We start from the raw sequence: 24,569 nt of genomic DNA on the forward strand, positions 1-24,569 counted from the left end.
TCAACTCTCACACACGCATTAGCACCTCGTTGACAGCCCATCCATCTACCGAGACCCGCCTCGAGCTCACTTGCCTCGTCAACACGACCAGCCAGGTATCCTTGATCGCCATACTGCCTCTGCACGTGCTGGGTCGCCTTCCCCATCGCCCGCGGCGCCAGCGTTTAACTGACAGCTTAACCTTACAGTGTTTCTCATTTCGGCACTGATCCCTATTAGACGCTTGAATTTCGCTATCCACTCCACAGTAAGCTCTAAGGCTCCTTTACCCTCGATGGAACCCGTAATGTTACTCGACAGGCGTCTCGGAGTTGATAGGCAAGTTGGCGCTAGGACTGCTAATGCAGTGGCGCTTAATGACACCACCACTCTGCACTTGCTCTGCACCACTGGTAATGTCCTCTGCTCGTGGAAACTGGCCCTTACTCCGCACTAGTTTTGCCCCTTTCCCGAAGTGATTGCTGGGAACCATGTTTCATGTGTCAGCAATTGACCCTTGACGATGGCACCTGCATGCACTACTGACTCAAGCCGCACCGCAGCACAGATCGTAATTGCGGCATGCCCATCGGTTTCGAACAGCGGTGGCCGCTCCGAACCCGCCGTGCACATTCATGCCGTGTTACACCTGCTGCTGCCACACAGCCGACATCCACTTCGGAAACCAAACCGAAGCAGCCCGAGTATTCGCCTGTCCACAGTTCCGAGCTAACGACCATGTATTCATGTCTGTCGAGCTTACGCCTCGAACCTTCGATGTGACGACGGTCGCTGATTTTTCTTCAGTCTAGAATACAGATCAACGGGCTCGTCGGACACTTTGGATTTGGCCCATAACCCACACCGGGGACACCAGTGGCTGCGTCTCAGCTTCCGTCAGCCGTGTAAGGCCGAGCTGGGCCCACTAACCTCCCATCGAAGGATTACCGCTTTTGGAAATCACCGCCTTCCCCACAGATGTTCGTCCCTAAAATCCACCGCCTCCGCATCGTACGTGGACTTCATGTGCCGAGCACATAGCATCGAAACCTTGTTTCCGGCCGCGGTTTCGTGGTTTCAGCATGTCTCTGGGATACCACAAGGATGATTTGATGGGAGGACGTTGGGGTTTGTTGATGCGGCGTGTTTTAAGAGTCCGAGCATGATATTCGGTATCTTTGAGCTCGTCAAAGACTCGTTAACCTCCAAGTCTGCCCATTGGTGTATTTCCTGGTCTGTGATGCAGTATTCTGTGAGCAAATGGATATTTTTGATCAGTATTGTGATCGGATAAACTCCAAAGTCATTGTTAAGCCTTCATTTGTCTCGTTGTTTCACCCAAGACACCATCCCAGCACTCTACTATTAATTGACCTAGATTGCGCCTCCAAATTTACAGCTCGTTCCTCCACTTCAGAATCAGTAACCTTCGGCAATTGCCGTACCTCCCACTAGCTACGATGCGCAGAAACAGCTACGAAACCCCGGCTGTTAGCATACCACTAGATCCCCAACAGCAGCGACCCGCATCAAATCCGTGCATACCCACTCTGCGGAACAAAATCCATGAACAAGAAAATTGAACTGTGGCGGTGTTACTTAGTTGACTTAACAATACGGAAATGAGTTATTATGAAAAACGCTTGCTGAACGGCGTGCGCAAACCCTGGCGCGGAGATGAAGGGTCGTGTCTTCTACGTTATCACCCCGGTCTCTAGTCATGCTAGTGACTACGGACAAAAATAACTGCCGCCGTTCAATGCCGTGACTCGCCAAATCGATGCCAAGGTTCGCGGGTGTTTGGTTTGGAATGGACGGGTTTGTAGAGTTGCTAGTACCATGCACGATGAAATCATCTACTCATCCTGATCCTTGCAATGCCAGAGCCCGATCATGATTATGATCAGTTCGCGGCGCCAGAGAGGATTAGAGTATTTCATTTTGCATAATGACAGCCACTCAAACGACGGTTAGAACCTATTGCCTGTAAGTACGAGAGGAGAAGGGGAGATCCTGACACGCGCACACCAGCTTAGATCGCGAAAGCCAAAGACTCTGAGTTAATAAGCACGAGCAGCGGCCTAGTCAGTTGCCCGTGAGCTCGAGAGGCATGGAACCCCGCGATCTCATATCATAGACGCCGAAAGTTAGATGGAATTGAAAGCCGTTTGCAAAGATCCCACGATCAATCGCCACCCGGGGTAAACCTATCTTGCTTGAGCGGGAGAGCGGCCAATTCTGTCGTTTATTTCTCTTGCTAGCCTCAATTCCGACTTGTACACGAGCGGCCCGATGTAACAGCTGGCAGCAGGCTTCCCAAATTAGAGTTTTGGCGGCGGTGTCAGTGTGAGCGTCATGTTTGCAAGCGCCAGCCACGCAGGGTTGTCCAAGTTTGGCGCTGGAAGGACAGGTCACACGGCCAAGTTCTGCTGTCATGATAATCGCCAACGCTAATGGATGTTGTTGCGGGACGACAAGAAGGCAAGAATGGAAACAGAAGCACAATATTAATCCCGTCGGACATTGATATATGATGAGTGCTGCAGTGTAGAGTGTGCACTCTCCAAGTCGATGAGCGACAAAGCAGGTGCATGTGACTGCGGCTAGAAATCGATCTGGAGCGCGATAAGAATCGATAGTTGGGTGTGTTCAGCAGAAGGCAGAGAAGCAGATGTCTAGGAACCTTGAAATGATCAGTGCGCGTGAGAAGACTTCTACGTCAACGAAGATGGCCAGCGAAAAGAGGTTCTTGACTGTTCTTGATCTCTCATCGTGGAAGCTAGAGCCATCGCCTAGATAATCCTGTTTGCGATAATCAAACCAGTGATCGGCTGATAAGATATGCTGACCAATCGTAGCTGACACAAAGTAAACCACATTCCTGAAAATTTTATCCAGACCCAAGAACTAAGGTGAATTCTGACTTTGTTATATACACGTCTATGTTTTGAAGATCCTCAATAGCCTTGCCTCTGTGACAATCCTTGTGCGGCACAGCGGACATTCACGTGAGCTATTCATGACGAGTTCAGAGCATTCGCGGCACATCGCAAGGTGTCTGTGGTCGTTTAAGCTGAATTGTGGGAGGACGAAGAAAGGAAAGCTTACCCGCAGTCAACAATGGCAATATTAGCTTCTTCGTCTTGACATATAACACAAAGACCCGTTCGTTCGACATGAATGGCTTTTGGCTTCGGTAAAGGAGGTGGACTTGGAGTCGCGGCAGCAATGAATTCTGTCTCCGACTCTGTGGGGGCGCTAGGCGGAGACGCACTGTCATCAGGTGTTGGATGCTCGTCTTGCGCTGCCGCGGCAGCCTCTGCTCTTTCCCGCTCTGCTCTTTCCCTCTGTTGCCTTTGGAACTGCTCCATCATGACCCTTTGCTGCTCAATTCGTGCCTCCTCCTCTGCTTCTTCCTCTAATCTTCTCCTTTCTCTTGTCCGTCTCTCTTCTTCTACAAGATCTATCACTTTCTTAACAAGGTCGCTTTTTTCTAAGGCGCCTTGACCTAAGTTTACGTGGTTCGCAAACAGAAGGGCCTTCAGTGCATGGACAGGCAACGCGCCAACTGATTCCGAAGTCATTGATAGTAATTGGTCAAGTGATGGTGGTGGGACACTGGGTGGTCCAGGTGGTGGTGGAGGATGTGCAGAAGAAGCAGCACGTGCTCTAGGAGGTGGGCCATTCGCCTGAGCATTAAGATTATGAGAAGACCGGGAGGGTCGTGGTCCCTGATTCGGGCGAGTCGCGCGAGGTGCCACAGGTGGCCCTGCGTGTTGAGGAGAGGGGAAGTGTGTCTGAGAATGATATTGGTCATTCGGGTTATGATAAGCTGGTCGCGAAGTAGCTGGCCGTGGGGGAGGGGAAGAGTGTTGTTGTTGTGTGCTTGGTTGTGATGTCGGGCGAAGAGGGATGTCCGGAGCAAGATCAGGTCGCGGAAATTCATACGTTGGGGTTTGATGAGGACGAGGTGGTGGCGGCGGTGGTTCAGTATTGGTAGATGCCGAGCTTCGAGAGAACAAGCCACGTCGAGGCACATTAGACCTATCCGGAACAGAATATTTACGATAGTAACTCTGTCCGGTGATTGGTATGAATAGATATTGACCTGAATGAGTGAGACACCAACCTCGTGTGCTGGAGTCAAGCACCCATTGTCTCCCTAGCCATCGGTCACTATCAAGCAGACAGTATATGAAGCTTTGCGCACCTTGGCCGCCATGATCGCTTCTATCAGATCGTTCTTCTCAACTGCCCGCTCTGCTCCTTTGATGTTGTAGGCGCTGATGTATTTCTTCAGTTTCGGTAGAGTTAACGATCTAAGGTGCGCCCTTCCGCCTGCAGTTACTGGATTTCGTTAGGTTGATAGGGTAATTTAGATGAGAAGCAAACATACTGGTCAGGTATTCGATGCAATACCCACAGACATTCACCGCGTCGTACCCCATTTCCGCACCAGTCCTCGGCATCAGTGCTTGGAAGTCTGTGCAACTGTGACAGTACATATATCCTAGAGCTCACTGAGCGGTACTGAGAGAGAGCACTCAATCAATACGTGCCGCAATGGTTACAACGTCTTGGTCGGGCTAAGAGGAAATTGAAATCTTTCGAGCACTTTCTGCAACTGGTCGCATCTGCACGGGTAGACTCGAGAACTGGTGGTGGTCCCGAGAGCAAAGGAAGCCCAGACATGGTGGTTTGAGTACAAGGAGTGAGTAAGCGTCGACAGAAGGTGCTAGATCAAGTGATGACAGTTGCTGCTCACGTTATAACGTCGCAACTTGAATACCCTTTTAGATGCTTACGGTCACCTTCGTGCGTGCTCAGTGCGACCATACCTTTCTTTCTTCTAATGCTTCTCAGATTCGTCATGGTCAATCTTTAGACAATTTAAAGGTTTTTCTCACTCCCCTTTATTTGAGGAAGCATTGCACGACCCAACAGAGTAATTGGGCTGGTTGGAAGGATGCTCCGCTGAGCGAACTTGGCAATAAGGTATGAATGGCTTTGAATAGATTTTTTGCGCGAGCTTGGAGTCGACTGTAAACGGGCTCCATCGCGACGGCAAAAAAACTAATCTACGATGCAGCAAGCAGCTGCGCTTGGCAAGGCTTTCAAGGCATCAAACACTCATTTCGACTTTATTTACGCCTCCGATCTACTACGCGCAAACACCACTGGACTTTCCGTGCTCGAAGCCCATGACGACCCCAAGCCAACTTTCTCCTCATCTCCCAAACTCCGCGAACAGCATTTTGGCGTTGCGGAAGGTCAACCTTGGGTCTTGAGCACCCCGCCAGGCGACCAGAGTTTAGATGAGCTATTTGCTCAGGGGATATTCCCGGTGCTCCACTCCCGCAACGCCAAATTTCCAGAGGGCGAGTCTTTGGATGACTTAGCCCGGCGAGCCGACGGAGCGGTCGCGGAATTTCTTGTCCCACATCTCGCTTCGCCTAACAACACCCATGTTGCCATAGCAAGTCACGGGCTGTGCATCAGCGAACTGGTTGCCGCACTTCTGCGACTTGACCCTCAATCACGGAGGGACATATCTTATGCTGGCCTCCGCAATACGGCTTGGACTCGGGCGGTCGTCACTGTCAAGGTACATCTTTTGTTGTGCTTTCTCCCTCGACTGTAGTTGACGCGCTCTAATCGTAAGGACGGCTACAGCTTGCCGAAATACGGGGCCCCGCCTCCATTGACTGTGGATATCACGCATGTTAACGTCGCTGATCACCTTCACACTTTGGAGGTATTGATGCATATTTATTGACTGCGACTTTTTGTGCTCACTCGGTGCAGAGTGTGGAGCCTCTCGAAGAGGTGGATGAGTCGAAGGCATCTGCTCGCGCGTTCTTTGGGGGCAAGGCCATGGTTTAGCTGCTTGCATCCGAAAAATAGAATCTATGCCAATCGTGTTATCCCACCAGGGAATCGCATATCCAACCATGTAGACGAGAAAATAAAATAGATTCAGAGTTAGACCACCTATGAGCATCATGATTTCTGAATCTCACTTATACTCCATGATTGCCCATCAAGCCTTGTCAGTGCCAGTGACTCGGAGTCATTTGCTCATCGCATGAACTTATGTGGATGAACCACTACTTATCCGGAGGGTAACAAGAAGAGATCTATCATAAGTACTGCATAACTAGAGTCATGACTCGGAGTCCGGCAAACGACGCGTTCATCACGTGCACGCGCCGTGTGTGACATTCGTGACATCATTGTTTGAATTGCGTTTACGCTTGGTTCGCATTGCCACTGTGCCACTGGCTTCCTGGTGCTTTGACTGCTTGGTTGTGCATATAAGACTTGGTGCGCTGCATTGTTACGCAAATTTTGACTACCACCAATTATGGCCCTGCCTCAGACGCCTCACCGTGACCCCGGACGCGTTCCATTCAACACGACTGGCGCTCTAGGTCCACCATTCACAGAAACTTCGGCGACTACTCCCCTTAAAGTCAAAGCGGGCAACTCTCAATACGCCTGCGACAAAGACGTGGCGAAGCAGGACAACCTCCGAGAAATGGAGGCTTGGAAAGCTCAAGCCAGATCTGGGTTTTCATGCGAGGTCTCCACCGAAGACTTCTTTCGGATTTATATGGGCAAACAATCTCCTCCCGACTCGATAATCGACGAAATGGTTCTTCGAGGGCACGGACATCTTGCTGACGCTGCTGATCAGATTCAACACTCTGAGCCGGCTGTTTATGTCCCTTGGGTATGTCCTCTCCGCTGACTCTAAAGGTATATTTACGCTCGACAGACGAAATATTGTAATGCTTTTGCTGTAGCTCTTCCAAAGGCTCAACGACCATTCTTTGATTCGACATGGGCAACCACCTTCCCCCGACTTCATCCTACCGACCCTGACTCGAAACCTGACGTTGTTGCCTCAAAACCTGGGCTGAAGCAAGCACACTTCCGAAGAAAGAACAAAGGGAAGGAAACGAAAGTTTGGTCATGGCCGTCGGTCGCGAATGCGACTGAGCATAAGCCGAACATCAAGGACGATCCTTTTACGGACCAGGGCCCAGCAGTCTCTAAAGCGGGCTGCGAAGCTGCTGTTCAGCTTCTTCACAACGCACGACGCATGTTTATGGCCTCCGGATGCTGCTATGTCTTCCTTTTGACGGTTTTTGGGCATCACGCAAGAATCGTCCGCGTTGACCACTCGGGATACATTGTCACCGTGCCCTTCAACTGGACCCCAAACCACTCCGACCGCGTGATTCCCGAATTCTACTGGCGCTTATTTTGTGGGGGCGAGCCAAAGTCTTTCCTCGGCGCTGACAATACTATCTCGCCAACAACGTTCCGCGAACAGGCGAAAATGTACAAAGCGTTGAAGGGGATCGCGCCTTCCTCAGATTGGACCATGGCTTCGCTGAGAAGCAGTCTTTGCATCACCCTTGACACTGGATCGACGACAAAACGGTGCTTTACGGTCGGCCCGCCTATTCACCAATCGAAAGGGCTCTTCTCCCGTGCCACACGAATCTATCGCGTGCTGGTGGAGGGCGAAGAACCTCCTCGTCTCCATGCATTAAAAGACGCCTGGGTTCAAGCTCACCGTGTCCCCGAGTGGGTTTTCTACCGTATCATCGACGACCACATCGAAAACGAGCTCGGCGGAAGGCCAGTACGAGGTCTGACACGTTGCCTCGGAAGTCAAGAGCTCAATCAAATGTCTGTGGACCATACAACCACCTCAGCCGGTCTTCGTGACGGTGGCAAGCCGCTTCAAGAGCGACATCACCAACGGACCCTCCTTGCCGACGTTGGAACACCGATCTACGAATACCCGCGGACCAAAGTGCTCTTGCAGGGAATACGCGATGCCATGGAAGGCAAGTTCAAACTCGTTTGCTGTTCTTCCTGATCGCTCACTTGTTGTAGGACATAAAATTGCCGTTGATGCGGGAATTATTCATCGCGACGTCAGTCCGGGCAACCTTCTTTTGAAAGAGGGTCCGGAGGGGAGCTACGAAGGCTTCATACTCGACTGGGATGTCAGTCTCCTCACAGAGAAAGGAAAGGCCGCTGCGCAACGCGTCTGTGGAATTGATCTGTCGCAGTACGAGTTATCCAAGCTCGAGAAAGAGATTACGGTTTGTTGACATTGAAACATGAATCCACGCTGTCTAACCCAATGTTTTCAGGGAACATTTCAATTCATGGCAATTGAAGTCTTGGAAGCCTACAGCGAATATCAGAGCTCCCGCCCTGAAGCTCTTCTGGATGATCAACCACCGCCTTTCATACACGAAGCAAAGCATGATATGGAGTCCTTCTTTTGGGTCCTTCTCTGGATTTTGCTCCGTTACGCACAACATTCGGTCGCTGAACAAGGGCTTGCGGCCACCTCGATATTTGATCATTCGACTGCGCTCGCTGCGCAACTCACGAAGATTGGTTGGCTTTCCAGCGCGGGGAAGCGGAATTTAATCCCGCAAATTGCCCCGCTCAATCTTGCCGTAAAACAACTTGGAACCCTCTTCCGGATAGCACACGCCATTGGGACAAGCCCTGCATACCAAGAAGCCTTCGATGCGATGGACCCACATCTGTCAACAGACGATGGTTGGCCAGCAGACGACAAACCCATCCCCTTCGTCCCCCAAAGTGCTTCGCGAGGGGCAGCCGAAATCCAGGCACGTGTTCCTGTACTTAAATTTGGGACATGGGCTGGCGGGGACCCTAACTCTACTTCGGCATATCCTGCGCCACTAGTTGTCCATGACGATGTCTCGCGTTTCTTTGCTGGTCCTTCCCGGCCTTCAAATCGACCACCAGGGTCAGCATCAGCCACCAGTAAGCGCAAGCGCGAAGACGACGAAGAGCCACATCCGGAGGCACCGGCGGTCGGTTCGAAAGAGAGTGTCGAGGTTGCCCTTAGCACCGGAGATGTCGACGTTGCTAGTGAGCGCAAGAAGCAAAAGACCCAATAGTATAGTGGCTTGGAACACACTCTACGACTCATCTTACATTTGTAGATTACCTTTCCCTCTATAATCCAATAGCATAAATAGAATCACTAATTCACCGAAGAAGAACACCAATTAATGATTGCATCATCTGATCATCAATTTTAATTGCATCATCTGATCATCAATTTTGAAACTCTCGCAGACCCACTGTGTGCACATACAGATAACCATGGTGCGAATCGGATTCTGGAGTACTACGTGACCATCACTGACGAACTTCAGTCTGCGTGCTGCCTCGAAGCTTCGTTACACCATGTCCACCTTCGACTCTGACCTTCGTGCTTGTCTTCTCGACTCTGACCTTCGTGCTTGTCTTCTCCAATATGTTTCGCTCAAGACCACGAGTCGCGTCGACTCTGTTGTGTTGAATGGGACAGAGTTTGCACGTCCTGAACCCGCAGCTAAGGGCCAGGATATGCAGCACTTTGAAGAATGGGACTTCGGTCAGGGTACATGGATTTTTGCTATGATTTTGGACGGTATGTGCTCAGGTTACCGATGGTCAAAGGGCTCACGAGGATTGGTAGGCCATGGTGGAATTAGCAGCGACTTGAAGTTGAACGATGCAGCGGAGTTCATCCACTCAGAGCTGCCTCCTCTCATCAAAGCCGCTGTTGCAGCGAGGCTGGCCGCTACCCGAAGCCATTGTCTCCCAGATGCAGACATGGCGAAAATTCTGTCCGATAACCTAGTTGCACTCGATGACCGCATCAAGGACGATGTTATCGCTGCCCTCGCTGATGAATCGATGCCGAACCGTGATATCCTCTTGGGTAGAGCTGTAACAGGAACGACGGCTTGTGTCGCGGTAGTGGACCCTTCTCGCCGCGTTCACGTCGCCAACATTGGCGACTCGGACTGCTACCTGGTCTCGGGCACGACGAAGGAGGCGGCCCATTTGACACCCCATCAAAGTTGTACCAACCCCGCCGAAAAGCAGCGGATACTCGACGAACATCCCAATGAGTCCAGCTCAGATCTCTTTCATGCCAGAAGACTCTTCGGGCGACTAATTCCAAGCAGAGGTCGGTTGCAAGCCTGTCATTGCGCGAACAACTCCGTGCTCAGTCTGTCTCCGATAGGTATCGGCGATTTCCCGCTCAAGCTTGCGGCGCCAGAGGTCAAGAAACTGCTCCTGTGGATGAATATGGCGGGGGTTGACGTTGAAACGGACTCAGCCGTATTGCATAACCACACCCCGCCCTATCTCAGCAACAAACCCGACATCATACACGTCCAGGCAAACGAAGGGGACTTTCTCGTACTTGCATCGGACGGGCTTGGCAGTCAAGTCTGGTTCATGAACGACGGGGATAATTCGGTCGAAACTGTCGGCCGAGTTTGTGCCGCGGGTCTGGTTGACCAGCCCAGATCTGGCTTCAACGCTGCGCTCGAGATTATTTGGCAAGCCTGGCTCGGTGTCGTCGACTGCCACCTGTATCGTTTGGTTGTGGACAAGTATTCGCCTTCTGGTCGTGTTGATGACATTGCCATAGTCGTTGGTCGTCTATAAACGACCGAGATTCTGGCGTCTTATTTCAACTTGAACTTGCTTGTGATGTTACTACTATCAGTGCTTGGTAAATGAACAACAGCTCGAAGAGCGACTTGGAGATCAGTTGTCTACTTGATCTTGATGCAGTTGGCCTTCTGCCGCGTGGTCTGTTGCAATGGAGTCTTTTTTCAACAAGTCAGATGCAAAAGCATTGTAAATCATGATTTACTTGAGCCAAATGTCCCACAGTAAATGCATGCTTCCTCAAAGTCCATACTTATTGCTCTCAAGTTTGCCTTTGATTTGGACTAAGTAACAATACCTCAATTCAACCCGCAGTGCCTAAGTTTGAGTCAAGATCTTGGAGATTATGGATGGATGATCCTATACACGGACAACAATGATAGCAACATCGTCAACTCGACCAGAAGGCGAGTATTTGTTGACCACCAAACGATACATGTGGGTGTCAACTACACCCAGCCACGCCTCCCAGAGGATCTCGAGCGCAGAATTAAACCCAGAGCTGGGTGTTCTACTCAAGCCGGCCCCGCAAGTGCGCCCCACGCTCTCGATTGTGCTGACGTGGCCGTCCCTCCACCAGACCTGGTCGGCCAACCCGTCTGATGCGAGCACAAGGACATCCCCTTCGTCTGCCTGCACGTGCGTGATGTCGGGCTTGTTGCTGAGATAAGGCGGGGTGTGGTTATGCACGATGGTGGGGTCTGCTTCTGACTCTGACTCGTTCATCCAGAGGAGTAGTTGTTTAACCTGTGGCGCTGCAAGCTTGCACATAAAATCGCCGATAGCTATCATGAACATGTTGAGGATGCGCATAATTATGGAAGTAAGACAACTGGCCTCTGCTAAGAATCACTCGCCCGAGAATCCTTCTGGCGTGGAAGAGATCTGAGCTGGGCTCGTTAGGATGTTCGCCTATTATTCGTTGCTTTTCGGCGGGGTTGGTGCAAGTGTGACGGGGCGTCAAGTGAGAGGACTCCTTCGCCATGCCCGAGACCAAGAAGCAGTCCGAATCGCCGATATGGGCAACGTGAACACGGCGAAAAGGGTCCACGACAGCGACACAAACTGTTGTGCCCGTTGCAGCTCGGCTTAAGATAGTTTCCCGGTCAGCCAACGACTCGTCAGCCAGGGCAGCAACAACGTCGTCTTTGATGTGGTCATCGAGTGCAACTAGATGATCAGACAATATTTTCCCGATGTCTGCATCTGGAAGGCAACGGCTCTGAGCCGCATCCAACCCTGAAGCGACAGACGCTTTTACGAGAGGAGGCAGCTCTGCTTGTATGAACTTTGCTGCAGCGTTGTTCCCAACTTTGCCATGACCTGTCACTTTCGCTCGTGAAATTCTCCTCGACAATAAGTACTCGCTGCACGCACCATCAAGCACCAGAGCGAAAATCCACGTGCCCCCAATGAAGTCCCACTCCTCGAAGTGCTGGATATCTTGGCCTTCAGGCATAGGTGCAGGATGGTCATATCCTGTCCCGTTCAGCAGGACAGAATCGACGCGGCTCGTGGTCCTCAGTGACACGGATTCAAGAAGACGCGCGCGAATGTTGGATTCAGAGATTGTTGTAGTCATGGTGCAAGTAAGTCCCAGGAAGCGTTGTGTACACGCAACATGGTTTGGTTGAAGCTTCTCGAGCGGATCGACAACACGGATCAAATACCAAAATCACCAGCACGTGTTCGAAATATTTTTGGCCTCTGCAACCATCTCCTCCAACAAATGGCGCCTCTTTGCATAGCAATATCATCCCTTGTGGCGTCCCGAATGCTGGCCACTGCTTTTCTTCCGACCACTTGAGTCACAAGGCAATGCTACGTCTCGCGTGGATCCTCGTTCTGTTCGTTTTCGGAGCACAAACAGCATTGGTCAATATCACCATCGACGATACCGACCCGAACGCATGGACCTGGATCGGGAAGTGGGATGCGTATACGAAAGACAAGACTACCTGTGACGGCTGCTTTGCCCACCCTGACCCGAGTCAGGTCCACAACAGCTCATGGCACGATGGCCGCCTCTGTTCGGGGTCATTTACTTCGCAAGGTATAGTTTTCTTCCTATAGAGTTTTGCAGCTGCTCAATGCTGTCTTCAAGGCGTCGCGGTTTACATCTACGGGATTGACCTGTCAGGCTTCGAAGGCGACCCCGCCAACATCAGCTTCTCCGTGAAGAACTCGCCCGTCTCGACGTTCCACTACTTGAAGACTCCTTCTGGGTACATCTACAACTCTCTTTTCTTCTCCGCTCATGGCCTGGACGACTCTGCGCCGTTTACCGTTGATTGGACGGAAAACCTTAGCAGTGCCGGGGGTGGAGTGGGGCTGTTCGATTATGCTGTGGTTACCGTCGAGCAAAAGGACGCTCTTCCAGTAGTGAAACCTTCAACGTATGTTCTCGCAACCCATCGAAGTTATGACTGATTGCCAATAGCACGACGACGACGAGTAGTGCCACAACGAGCTCCAGTATAACCCCCACCTCCACAAGTGAGAAAAGTTCGATGTGAGCCAGCGCATCAGTTTCAGCTGCCGTGGCTGATCATCTTCAAGTTCCCCGTCAAGCACAAGCGCTAGAAAATCGATTCCCGCCGCTGACTCGACGAGCTCAAGTGCTCTGCAAAGCTCTATCTCCGCTTTTGGCTTCTCGCTACCAACCGGCTCCAGTCTCCCGACAACCCATCAATCCAAAACTGGGTTCATTGTCGGTGGCGTTGTCGGCGGGATTGCTGTTTTTCTATTTTTGGCGGGCGTGTGTTTGTGCTATTGGAGGCGTCGGAGCCGCTCAGCGGTCCCCACGCAGGAAGTAGTCCCGTTCCAGCCGCAGCCCCCATCACCATTAACCATCACCACCCAACAAAAACGTGAGTTTTCTTTTGTATCGATTGGATGATTGCACATAATGCTGTTTCTAGACTTGGAATCAAACCCATTGATGTCTACACACTCTTTTACTAGTTCTCCAATATCTAATACCCCAAGTGGGACTCTTCAAAATCGAGAAGCCGAATTCGAGCAGCGTCTACGTGATTTGGAGGCGATGACGATGAACCCACCTGCTTATAGTTAATGGGTATTTTGTGTCCTTCAGATACCCTTACTCCAGATCTACTATGGTTGACAACGTATAATCTAATCTACTACTATCCAATTGTTTTTTTTTTTTTTTTTTTTGATTCAGTGATCGTGCACGTGCCCAACATTTTCCGAGTCTGTTCTTCGCCAACACATCTCTCCGAACAAATGGGATGGCGATGCCTTTCCGCCTGGTGCCCAAGCAGCCTGCTTTCCCTCTCGCCACGTCGGGCCAATGCTGCAACTCTTGCTAGTCCTGGCTCTGTGCATATTCAGAGTCCAAACCACACTCGTTAACATCACCATCGACGATACCGACCCGCACGCATGGACCTGGAAGGGGGACTGGCGAGCATATGAGAGCGGCAATACCGTTTGCAATGACGGCTGCTGGGCGCATCCTGACCCCAGCAAAGTGTACGGCAGCTCATGGCACGATGGGCAGTTTAGCTCGGGGACATTCACCGCGCAAGGTATGTCAATCTAATTCTGCGTGTCCTTATCGTCTCTGAAACCTCGCAGGAGTCGCGGTCTATATCTATGGCGTCGATGTCTCGCAGCCCCAGGGCCCGCCCGGAAATGTCAGCTTCTTCCTGAAAAATTCAGCGGTTTCGGGGTATCATGTCGTCGGCACTGCACCAGGCTACACGTACAACTCTCTTTATTTTTCTGCCCAGGCGTTGGACGCATCCTCCCCGTTTACCGTGCAATGGACGCTCCGCGCCAGTGTTGGTGGGGTTGGTGGGTTAGGGCTATTTGACTACGCTGTGGTCACGGTTGAGCGGCCCGATCCTCCGCCGCCAGCGCCACCACCTCCACCACCATCACCGACTGGGAACAACGCGGATGCGGCGTATGTTTTCCAAACCCTTCAAAAGTGTCGCTAATTTGCGCTCAAGTGCAACCTCAAGTGTAAGGACAACAACAACTCCAACAACACACAGCTCTACGAGTGAGAAAAGGGACATATCGTGAGTGAGGGCGATGTCCCCGTCATCGTGCTAATAATCATGTTCAAGTCCTTCTTCTGGAACAAGCGCTGGTAGTGGATCCACTGTTGGAACAAGCACCACTAAAACCTCCAGCATCACAAGCATCGCCCAAAGCACTACTCTGGCTCCTGTTCCGAGCAACTTAATTTTCCCTACACCTCACCGATCCCAAACTGGATATATCGTCGGCGGAGTCGTTGGCGGCATTATATTTCTAGTTATCCTTGTGGGTGGCCTGTGTTACTGGAAGCGTCGCAGTCACCATCCGCAAACTGCCCTCGAACCGGCCCCGTTTCAGTCACAATCCCAATCGTTTCTACTCGACCAACTAAAAAGTCGGTTTGCTTTTTACAAAATTGGTCTCTCTTTGACTCAAGGCTACCTCTAGACTCCAAGCTGGAAGCATCAATGTCCACACATTCTTTGAACGGTCTTGCAACATCTAATATTTCGACTGGAAGTTTGCAGGGTCGGGAAGCTGAATTCGAGCGGCGTCTGCGTGATCTGGAGGCGAGGGCGCTTGACCCTCCTGCTTACAGCTAACAACTGTGTGCCTCCCTCATTGGATACCCTTTTAATTCTGAGTAAACGGTAGTCATCAATGGCATCTATTCTTATACGAACCCCGATTAGATGCTGCCTCCCGATCAAGGTCGATCATTTTTTGCGAATCTTTCTTCTCGCTCGCTCGATGGACAGGAAACGCCTGATGTTCCGCGGGACCGACCGACTTTCTCTTTCCGACTCCCTCGAGGGCTTTTGCCCGCGATGACGAGGCCTCTCTACCTGCTTTCTAGTGCCCTTTTATGGGCGGCGGAATGTCTTGCGATTCTGGTGAACAAGACCATCGACGACACGGATGGGTCAGCGTGGACGTTTTCGGGGAGCTGGCATGCGATTACTGCCCAGAATCCTTGTACTGTCCGTCTTTTGGCTTGTCATTGCTGAAGCTCTCTGACGGAGCTTGAAGAACTGCGTTGCCAACCCAGACCCCAACCGAATATATAACCGCTCGTGGCACGATGGGTCGGCGCGGTCGGGGACGTTTACCTTTCAAGGTTTGAGTCAGCGCTTTGAACAAAGCAGAACGAATACTCATTGCCGTCAGGTGTCGCCGTCTATATCTACGGAATCGACGTGAACAATCCCGCGCGCGTCGGCTTTTCAATGAGCAATCCTTCGATTTCCACCTCGCATTACAGGGACACGGGCAGCCCAGGCAGCTTCATATACGACTCTCTTTTCTTTTCCATGAACAACCTCGATGGGACGCAGCAACACACGGTTGCGTTTACTGAGATTGTGGTGGACGGGCCTGGAGGTGTACCCGGCATGGCAGCCCTGTTTGACTATGCCATTGTCACGGTTGACCAAGAAGACTCTGCGCCGCCCACTCAACCACAGAAACCTCCGCCGAGTCCTCCGCCACCGTAAGCACATCTATAAGCAATTCGTGAGGGAGCTTACATAGTCTGTTGTTTGGCAGAGTCACTACCACAAGGACAACCACGAGCCCGACACCCGCATCATCATCACTGATAGCTAATAATCAAGGCCATTCATCAGGATCATCCAGCTCGCCAGGGCGAAGCATATCTGCCTCGTACGTGTACCATGCATTGGTCTGCTTTATGGTCTCACCACATTTGTTTGTAGGAGTAGCGCTTACCTGAGCCATACCCCGTCTCCCAGCCCAACTGCATCCACTCCTTCTCCATCCACGAGCAACTCCGCTCTCTCTCAATCGACCCTCGTTACCCACAAATCCAACGCCGTCCCCATCGCCGGCGGACTCGTCGCCGGAATCACGCTTCTGGCTATCATCGCAGGGATAGTCTACTGCTTGAAGCGGCGGCGAAGAAGCATGGGGTCCACAGCTCCGCTATCACAATACGAGAAACACCCTGCTAGCCAGTCTTCCCACCCCATGCTAACGCCGGCGCCCGCATTCCAGCCGCTCAGGCGGGGCCATGCAAGCGTGATGTCGAGTGCTTCGCCAATGTCAAGCAGCGGTTCATCGTTGCCGTTTTCGTCCTCGAAAGGTGAGCGTCATTGCATCCCGGTGGGTCGGGGCTTATCACACACTACAGAAGACCCGCCTCCCGTTGAGCGGCCGAGCCTCAGTCAACCTCTGAACTCAGGTCGAACCGCTGCTGTTCCGAACAGCGAGACGGAAGTGGAGAGGAGGCTGCGTATTTTGGAAGAGATGATGCAAGGACAGGCGCCGCCAGCATATACCTAGTTTTGTCAGAAATGGTGTATTTCTTTTCGATGCTTGGACTGTGGTCAAGTTGTTGTTGAAGAGAAGGAAGAACTGATGCAATCAGGTCACTGTGACTAATCACTCTTCCTTTCCTCTTCCACTGGCAGTAGTCTGGCAGTGCGCGTTGATCTATCCTTCGTAGGACAGCCCAATTATCCGACTATAGAGAGGCCAAGAACGGAGTCTGATCAAGATTTAAGACGAATTTTTTGCTCTCAGTGCGTTCGTTTACGTTCTTCAACTGTAGGGTCAACCAATATCAATAACTTACAGTCACTGGCATAATATGTTTTTCTGTACCGGCTCCTCACCACTCAACATGCGCCGCATCCCGAGCTGACAGACCCACGTGCTCAAAATCATCCAACAAATGGTTGACCTTTCGATATCATCCCGCCTGTTGTTCGGGTGCCCAGCTTCGACTCCTCTTTCCGCCTCCAGAGGCTAACAATGCTGCAACTCGTACTCATCCTCCTTATGCGCATACTTGAAGCCCAGACTGCACTTGTCAACGTCACAGTCGACGATACGGACCCGATTGCATGGACCTGGATTGGCGCGTGGAGTGCCTACACGAAGGGCAATACTAGCTGCACTGATGGCTGTTGGGCGCACCCCGACCCCACCCGAGTTCACAATAGCTCGTGGCACGACGGACGGTTTCGTTCGGGCTCATTTACCGCACAGGGTATCATATTTTTCTGTTCGTTCGTGTCCCTTTCTCTCTCAACATCTTTCGAAGGGGTCGCGGTATATATATATGGCATCGATCTATCTGCCTCCGGAGGAGCGCCGGCCAACATCAGCTTTTCGCTCAAAAATTCACCCGTTTCGGGATTCCACTTCAAGTTGACTCCGGACGGGTCCTACATCTACGACTCGCTTTTCTTCTCTGCCGACGGACTGGATGCCTCCTCGCCATTTACCGTTGACTGGGCCCAGGACGCTAGTGATTTTGGGGGCGGAGTTGCGTTATTTGACTACGCTGTGGTCACGGTCGAGCAGAAGGACACATTGCCGGTTGGAGGAAGCCCTGCAACTGTGAGGTAGGCACTCCCAATTCATGGCAAGGCGGGCCAATGCACACTACATAGCACGACCTCCGATCTGAGCATCACACACATCACGACAGATGGGAAGAGCTCAGTGTCAGTAGGCATGTCGATCCGTGACTATGTCTATACTGAAGACATTTTAGTTCGTTGTCAAGCACAAGTGCCGCGTTGACTCTTGGGACAAGTGCAGTCAACTCGGACAGTCAGGGTTTCCGACCAAGCTCTACTAGTACCTCGACCTCGACTCTTTTGAGTAGTTCGAGCTCCCTAGCAGCTCAAATTCGCCCACCTAGCACCAGGCTTATCGCTGGCGGTGTCATTGGCGGTCTCGCGCTCCTAGTGATTTTGATGGCCGTGTTCCTGTGCTACTGGAAGCACCGGAATCGCTCTGGGCCCACCTCACGCGAGCTGGTACCGTTCCAATTGCGGCCCCAATCCGAGTCACTGGTCCTTACCAGTCGGTTATCCTTTTTTCTTCGGAGCCACTGGACTGATGATGTCTTCAGAGTCCTCGATGTCTTTGAGCAATGGCATTCCGGCTGGGACATCGCAAGGCCAGGAAGCGCAGATCGGGCAAGTCGGGAGGCGGTCTTTGTCAGCGTCATCCACGCCTGTTGGGAATAGTTTGATGCGCAACGATTCCGCGTCGGCCATGCGTGAGTCGTGGCCCCCTTGAAGTCATTATTCCATTTGCTGACACCACACCAGCTTATTTCCCTGCCGTTTCTGAGTCGACAAGCGACACGGGGTTGGAGCGGAGGCTGCGGATTTTGGAGGAGATGCAGAGGGTGCATGGCCAGGCGCCGCCGGCTTATACTGTGCTGTATTGACTTGAAAGCCTTCTTTCACCGTGGCCTTAGTGGGTGACGTCACTGGTGGGAGGGATCCCTCCCACTCATCAACGCCTTGTCACGCCCACTGATCCGCCGTTGTGCGTGGCATCAAGAATTGAATCGTTGCTTACACCGGAGGCTCTAGCTTCAGGCTCAGCGCCTACGAATATGATTAGATAGACTCTGAATCCCAACCCACCCTCAATGATTATCACCGTGGCGGAATAACCAGTTACAGCGACCTCTCTTCGTTGCCCTGGATCCCTTTCCGAGTCTCTCTCTTTCCAGTGTTGCTCAGCTGGCAACCTGGATCTTGTGTTGCTTACAGGAAATGCAAGCAAAATTGGTAGGCTAGGACAGAGTTTGTAACTCCACCGCATTCCCTTGAACATACATATTGCTGCTGGTCGACGAAACTCCATATCTCTGGATCCCGATAATCCTTAGTCAACAGAGCCATGTATCATGATCGTGTTGGAGGAGTTGGTGCGTTCCCGGGCCGAGACCGCCAGTGCTGCGCTCCCTCCAGCGGCGTACTTAGGGGGAAATTGAGCCTGAGACTTTTGTGAAGAAAGGAAGGCTCAGTGCATATAATATGAGCACGTTGAAGAAGCACAACTGGGTTGTAATGTTGGACTTGAGTCTTTTGTACTATACAATTGCAATTCTTGAAGTTTGATTGCGCTGTCGCAGCGCCGAAGTTGTCTCAGGCTGGACTTGCAGGAGTAGGCTTGAGATCCTTGTTACTTCGGCGGTCGAGATGGAATGTGACTTTTCCAAGTAGGATACTCGTGAAACAGTCGTGAACAATTTTTATGATGCGGTCGCGCCGGGCCGGGCGTGTAATCACTGATTCGGCATCACGGTGTGACCTGTGACTTGTTGCTTGTCGACGAATCAGACGACGACGACGATGATAAATCCCCCCATGAAAGTGTCCCGATCTTGTCTGGCAGGAAAGGCCATGCACGCAAAGCAACCTGACGATCGTCAGGCCCTGGAGTCCTTTCCTCTTTTAAACGCGCAGACAAACCATGCCGGTGGGCAGTAGGATGTCCCTACTCTACTTGCTACTCGCGCTGGCCTGGAACATGCGGTGCTCTGCGATTTTGGTCAACATAACCATCGACGATATGGACACTGCGTGGTCCTGGAACGGCGCCTGGAACGCGGTCACCCCAGAGAGCCCTTGTCCCAATCATGTTCGTCGCCCAGTATTGCGACGAGAGTGACTCATTTCAACACACACACCCGCAGCTATGCGTCGTTCATCCAGACAGCAACCAGGCATACAACCATTCGTGGCATAATGGCGCGCTCTTCTCGGGGACATTCACTTTTAAAGGTGCGAGTGTCTTGACCAAGTGAAAAATGAATGCGTTAACCAGACTAGGCGTTGCGGTGTATATCTATGGAATCGACATTGTGAATCCGGCCAACGTCAGCTTCTCCATGGAGTGTCCCCGTGTCTCGACATTCCACTACGTGAACACCAATGCAAGCGGCAACTATGTCTACAACTCCCTTTTCTTCTCTGCAAGCAACCTCGACGGGACGAAGGAGAGCACGGTACTGTTCCAGGAGATGCTGGCGCCGATGCCCAGTCCACTGAATCCCGGCCGGATAGCATTGCTGGACTACGCGGTGGTTACTATTGATCTACAGACAGCGGCACCTCCCAATCTACCGCAACAACCCGAGCCGTATGCGACTTGCTGCTGTTTTACTGATAATCTAATTAAGTCACGGATCCTACAGATCGAATTCTATTGCTGCACCACAGTCATCAACAAGTAATTCAACTACGCTTTCCACTGGGGACCAACAATCCGAGTATGCTGTCACTTACCACACTTCTCGCGGTGATCATCTAATCCGGTATATGTAGATCTTACAATTCTAATGCGACGACCTCGTCGACACCAGGTGGACCAACTCCGAGGGCAAGTCACCCTGGTGCTAGTAACCAGTCGAGACTCTTGCCTGTCATTGGCGGGATTCTTGGCGCGGTTGGGGCTATGGCGCTCGCTGGTATCATGATATTATGCTCAGCTCGGCGCCGCCATCGGAATGTCAACCGTAATCATTCCCCCGCTCCCGAAACACGAACACAGTCGAACCGCCTCGCGGTCAGGTTCAAGCTGATCTTCGAACGACTTCGACGAGGTATTGGTGCCAGTGTCCGAACAAGGGCGACACCCTATGCTTTCAGTCTCGAAACAGAGGCACGCCCGCAGGCTCCCGCAGGCCTCGGCTCCAGGAGTGCGTGTACCGAGCTGTTCACGTTGCCGCTCATTGACAAAGCTGCTATGTAGAAAACCCTCCAACTGTCGCAGTTCAAAATCATGATGGCAACTTGAGTCCTGATCCGGCACCGGCACTGGCACCGGCACCTCAGCGGGCCGGATCCCAGATTCTGGCTCCAAATCGAGTCCGAGCAGCGCGCGCGGATTCGGAGGTCGAACGAAGATTGCGCGTTCTGGAGGAGCTGGTCAGAGCTTATGTCCCGCCAGCATATACCCAACCTCCCAGGAGCTGATTGGATGCAGTCACATAAGACTGGTCGCGTTAGAATTATTTAAACTCTCGAGTACAGTACATGAGATACCACTGGCCTGCCGAACGATGGCTCTGGAAGTTGTACTGGTGTTTATCAGTACAGCAAGTTCCCGATTTGTCAGTGTAGTAATGCAAATAAAGCATTGTTAGTAACTGCCTGCAGCTGAACTTACTTGGAAGAGGACTCCCACCATTTTTTTTTGTTTACCCTCATATTGCCTGCACCTGATCTGTAAGATTCAGCGGCTTACAAGAGGAAATTTTTTATCCTGTAAAATAAACCAGTTTATGTCCAAAGCAGGGAGAAAGGATAACGTTTCTCCCGATCAAGTGACGTCGATCATTTTCTTCTTCGCGATACAAACCATGTCGCGCGGGAGCTCACAGCTGCCTACCTTCATATTCCCGCCTCCCAGGTTCGACTCTCATGCATTGGCCCGTGTGCACAGTCCTGGCGCTCTCCTGGATCGCCTACTCTAGCGCGATTCTCGTCAATGTCACCTTCGACGACACTGATGCTGCCTGGGCGTGGTCCAGCGGGTGGCATGCAATAACCCGGGAGAATCCATGCGCGGTATGGCTAATTATATGGTGGAATCAACTCACTTACTGGACGTGAAGGACTGCGCCGCCCAACCAGACGGGAACAGACCCTACAACCATTCGTGGCATGACGGGTCGCTGGATTCTGGCTCTTTCACGTTTCAAGGTTTGTCTCATCATATTGCTCACCGTCGTCTTCGAAGACTCTCTTACAAGCTTCGGCAGGTGTTGCGGTCTACATCTTCGGAGTCGACATTTCGAATCCCGCACAATTCACCTTCGCCATGAGCAATCCATCCATTTCCAGCTCTCATTTCAAGGACACTGGCGGCGGTTACCTCTACGACTCCCTCTTCTTTTCTGCCAAGGACCTCGACGGGGCGCAGCGGCATACCGTGTCGTTTCAGCAGGTGCATGGGGCGAACGCACCAGGGGTAGCCGGCCTGCTCGACTATGCCGTGGTCACTGTCGATCGAGAGAGCTCACCTCCGCCTACGCAACCGCAACCGCCACCACAGTATGCCTGTCCTTTGCTGTTTCTTCGGAGGATAACTAATACTTATTGCTACTTCCAGAGGCACGACTTTACATATAACTACTACAACGACCACCACTGGTGGACCCACTCCCGGATCTACAAATGATCAAGGGCATTCATTGAGTTCGCCCGTATCCGACCATTCATCGAACATTGCTAGTGGTCTAACCAAATCCGCCTCGTCAAATCGCGCCAGTACTGGCTCCGATTTTAGCCAAACACTCGTTCATGACTCTTCTTCTCTTGCATCTCCAAATAACTCGGGTGTCCCTACGACACTGTCCAGCCACAGAGCCAGAGCCAAAACCATCCCTTTAGTCGGCGGAATAGTTGCCGCGATTATTCTTCTGGTGCTACTTGCAGCCTTAGTCTACTGCCTGAAACGGCGGAAACAGCGAAGCGCGAGCACTGTCCCCCCGATAACGCGGTATGATAAGCACCTGGCAACCACCTACGGCCAGCCACTATCGCAACTGCCGACGCCAGCACCATCTTCCAAGGGTACATATACATCAAGTTCGCTGTCCATCCGCTATTTACTCACGCATGTATTCACTCACAGGCATGTTTACCCCAGAAGACGATACTCCTGTTCGGGTCCCATCACCGGGTCTCACAGAGCCGATGCCCCGGGCCACTGATCCGGAGCGGGCCGAAACTGCTCCGGACAGAGATGTCGAGCTGGAACGGAGGCTGCGCGTTTTGGAGGAGATGGTGCAGGGGCAGGCGCCCCCGGCGTATACCTAGCGATGATATATCAGGGCAACGAGAATGAACGTGGGACAGAGAAGCAAAAGTGGACAGGTGTCAGGTTCTATTTGCTGCTCGTTGTCGTGACCTCCAATGAACGACGAACGAGAAATGCGTGTGTTCTCACTTACTTCCACCTTGGACTGGCTGATTCCCCCTCATTATCCGCGCTTTCGAGTCGACAACACAGACTGGCTGTGATGGGTAATTGAGAAGAAGCACCTGCCTGAGGGATGTCGACGGTTGTGCATGCAGTTGACGGTCGATCCGTCGGCACTGTCAAGCTATTCTTGCTCGAATAGATTCCGCCGCGACTCCCGATCATACAACTCTTGTTGGTACTTGCCCGTGAACACATTGTGGGATAGGACATGGCAGTCCTCGGAAGTCTGCTTTGCCTTGCTCTCAGCTATGTGGGTGTCCCCCAAGTTGCTGGTCGCGCTGGTCTGGACCACGCGCTGTGGCGCAACTTTGGTCAACATAACGGTGGACGACACGGATGGTTCCGCGTGGACGTGGAACGGGAAGTGGAACGCGATAACGGAGGGCAATCCTTGCAAGGCAGGTTCAAGTTCATCGACCCCTGCTAAATAAATGACGCACTCGGCGCATGCAGAACTGTCTCTCAAAGCCTGACGGAAATCAGGCGTTCAACCACTCGTGGCACGACGGGCTATTGCTCTCGGGGTCTTTCAAATTTCGAGGTTGTTTTCTCTCCAGACTGGAAGCAACAGAGCTGACTCGTTCTGCTACTAGGTGTTGCGGTCTACATCTACGGAATCGACGTCTTCAATCCCGCAAACGTCACATTTTCCTCAGACAAACCGTCGCTCTCGGCATTCCACTACGCAGACACCGGGTCACCACAGAAATATTCGTATAACTCTCTGTTCTTTGCTGCAGGCGACCTCGATGGCACGCAGGAGCACACGATATTGTTCAATGAGACTGCGATGCCAAAGTCTAGCGGGCAGCCACCGGGGCGGGTCGCGCTGCTCGACTACGCGGTGGTTACCGTCGATCAAGAGACGCTGCCCGGGCCGCCTTCCGGCCAGCCCCAATCACCTGAGGGGTATGTTACAACTATAGGTTAATGATTGGACTAATTGTATCCTACTTAGATCAGGAACACTGTCCGCGCAGCCTACAAGTCAGCCATCGCGACCCGGGTCCACTGGGAAGACCAATAATACTACTTGGCTCATTGTCGGCGGAATACTTGGCGGGCTGGCGGTATTATCGTTCCTCGCTGGCGCAGCCATATTCGTATTGTGTCGCCGGAGGCAGCGTGGTCGACGGTCAGAGCGCAGAGACTCGTTCGCGAGCACTTCACAGTTAACACAAAGCAACGGTTTTCCTCCCAGCGTCACGATACCAAGCACGATTCTGTCCACGGAGCCCTCAGGCCCTCCAGAGATGACCACTTCTAAAGGCAAGTCGCGCGTGTAATAATTC

The 24,569-nt window shown here is 52.1% G+C and overlaps 9 protein-coding genes across 9 annotated transcripts; 8 read left to right on the forward strand and 1 right to left on the reverse strand.

Annotated features, from left to right (window-relative positions):
• Window positions 1-2,919: 2,919 nt before the first annotated feature.
• MIND_00148400 (RING-finger domain-containing protein) lies at window positions 2,920-4,680 on the reverse strand (the record flags this gene model as incomplete). Its single annotated transcript, XM_037358410.1, has 6 exons — window positions 4,539-4,680; window positions 4,376-4,489; window positions 4,190-4,326; window positions 4,109-4,141; window positions 3,088-4,055; window positions 2,920-3,037 (listed from the first exon to the last, which is right to left on the reverse strand). The coding sequence occupies exons 1-6, from the start codon at window positions 4,669-4,671 to the stop codon at window positions 2,920-2,922; spliced, it is 1,503 nt and encodes a 500-aa protein (XP_037226320.1). The 5' UTR covers window positions 4,672-4,680.
• A 96-nt stretch (window positions 4,681-4,776) lies between these two features.
• Window positions 4,777-5,862, forward strand: MIND_00148500 (uncharacterized protein; the record flags this gene model as incomplete). The annotated part of the gene is made up of 6 exons (XM_037358411.1): window positions 4,777-4,794; window positions 4,843-4,875; window positions 4,924-4,974; window positions 5,069-5,584; window positions 5,642-5,734; window positions 5,785-5,862. The coding sequence occupies 6 exons, from the start codon at window positions 4,777-4,779 to the stop codon at window positions 5,860-5,862; spliced, it is 789 nt and encodes a 262-aa protein (XP_037226321.1).
• Window positions 5,863-9,234: 3,372 nt separating this feature from the next.
• MIND_00148600 (Serine/threonine protein phosphatase 2C) lies at window positions 9,235-10,494 on the forward strand (the record flags this gene model as incomplete). The annotated part of the gene is made up of 3 exons (XM_037358412.1): window positions 9,235-9,460; window positions 9,509-10,006; window positions 10,064-10,494. 3 exons carry the CDS (start codon window positions 9,235-9,237, stop codon window positions 10,492-10,494), a joined length of 1,155 nt encoding a protein of 384 aa, XP_037226322.1.
• A 1,824-nt stretch (window positions 10,495-12,318) lies between these two features.
• On the forward strand, window positions 12,319-13,576 carry MIND_00148700 (uncharacterized protein; the record flags this gene model as incomplete). The annotated part of the gene is made up of 5 exons (XM_037358413.1): window positions 12,319-12,553; window positions 12,605-12,896; window positions 12,941-13,012; window positions 13,060-13,370; window positions 13,422-13,576. 5 exons carry the CDS (start codon window positions 12,319-12,321, stop codon window positions 13,574-13,576), a joined length of 1,065 nt encoding a protein of 354 aa, XP_037226323.1.
• A 240-nt stretch (window positions 13,577-13,816) lies between these two features.
• MIND_00148800 (uncharacterized protein) lies at window positions 13,817-15,116 on the forward strand (the record flags this gene model as incomplete). Its single annotated transcript, XM_037358414.1, has 5 exons — window positions 13,817-14,054; window positions 14,104-14,434; window positions 14,481-14,552; window positions 14,601-14,908; window positions 14,962-15,116. 5 exons carry the CDS (start codon window positions 13,817-13,819, stop codon window positions 15,114-15,116), a joined length of 1,104 nt encoding a protein of 367 aa, XP_037226324.1.
• A 180-nt stretch (window positions 15,117-15,296) lies between these two features.
• On the forward strand, window positions 15,297-16,815 carry MIND_00148900 (uncharacterized protein; the record flags this gene model as incomplete). Its single annotated transcript, XM_037358415.1, has 6 exons — window positions 15,297-15,494; window positions 15,544-15,631; window positions 15,682-16,003; window positions 16,060-16,176; window positions 16,230-16,615; window positions 16,664-16,815. Exons 1-6 carry the CDS (start codon window positions 15,342-15,344, stop codon window positions 16,813-16,815), a joined length of 1,218 nt encoding a protein of 405 aa, XP_037226325.1. The 5' UTR covers window positions 15,297-15,341.
• A 471-nt stretch (window positions 16,816-17,286) lies between these two features.
• On the forward strand, window positions 17,287-18,721 carry MIND_00149000 (uncharacterized protein; the record flags this gene model as incomplete). Its single annotated transcript, XM_037358416.1, has 6 exons — window positions 17,287-17,539; window positions 17,579-17,882; window positions 17,931-17,984; window positions 18,035-18,348; window positions 18,398-18,547; window positions 18,600-18,721. The coding sequence occupies 6 exons, from the start codon at window positions 17,287-17,289 to the stop codon at window positions 18,719-18,721; spliced, it is 1,197 nt and encodes a 398-aa protein (XP_037226326.1).
• Window positions 18,722-19,758: 1,037 nt separating this feature from the next.
• Window positions 19,759-21,263, forward strand: MIND_00149100 (uncharacterized protein; the record flags this gene model as incomplete). Its single annotated transcript, XM_037358417.1, has 6 exons — window positions 19,759-19,926; window positions 19,982-20,069; window positions 20,118-20,427; window positions 20,483-20,557; window positions 20,613-20,986; window positions 21,040-21,263. The coding sequence occupies 6 exons, from the start codon at window positions 19,759-19,761 to the stop codon at window positions 21,261-21,263; spliced, it is 1,239 nt and encodes a 412-aa protein (XP_037226327.1).
• Window positions 21,264-21,653: 390 nt separating this feature from the next.
• On the forward strand, window positions 21,654-23,111 carry MIND_00149200 (uncharacterized protein; the record flags this gene model as incomplete). The annotated part of the gene is made up of 5 exons (XM_037358418.1): window positions 21,654-21,857; window positions 21,905-21,992; window positions 22,052-22,343; window positions 22,402-22,865; window positions 22,927-23,111. The coding sequence occupies exons 1-5, from the start codon at window positions 21,711-21,713 to the stop codon at window positions 23,109-23,111; spliced, it is 1,176 nt and encodes a 391-aa protein (XP_037226328.1). The 5' UTR covers window positions 21,654-21,710.
• Window positions 23,112-24,569: the final 1,458 nt, after the last annotated feature.

Source organism: Mycena indigotica (genome assembly GCF_014461135.1).
Source record: "Mycena indigotica strain 171206Taipei chromosome Unknown Mind.scaff0001, whole genome shotgun sequence".
NCBI lineage: Eukaryota > Fungi > Basidiomycota > Agaricomycetes > Agaricales > Mycenaceae > Mycena > Mycena indigotica.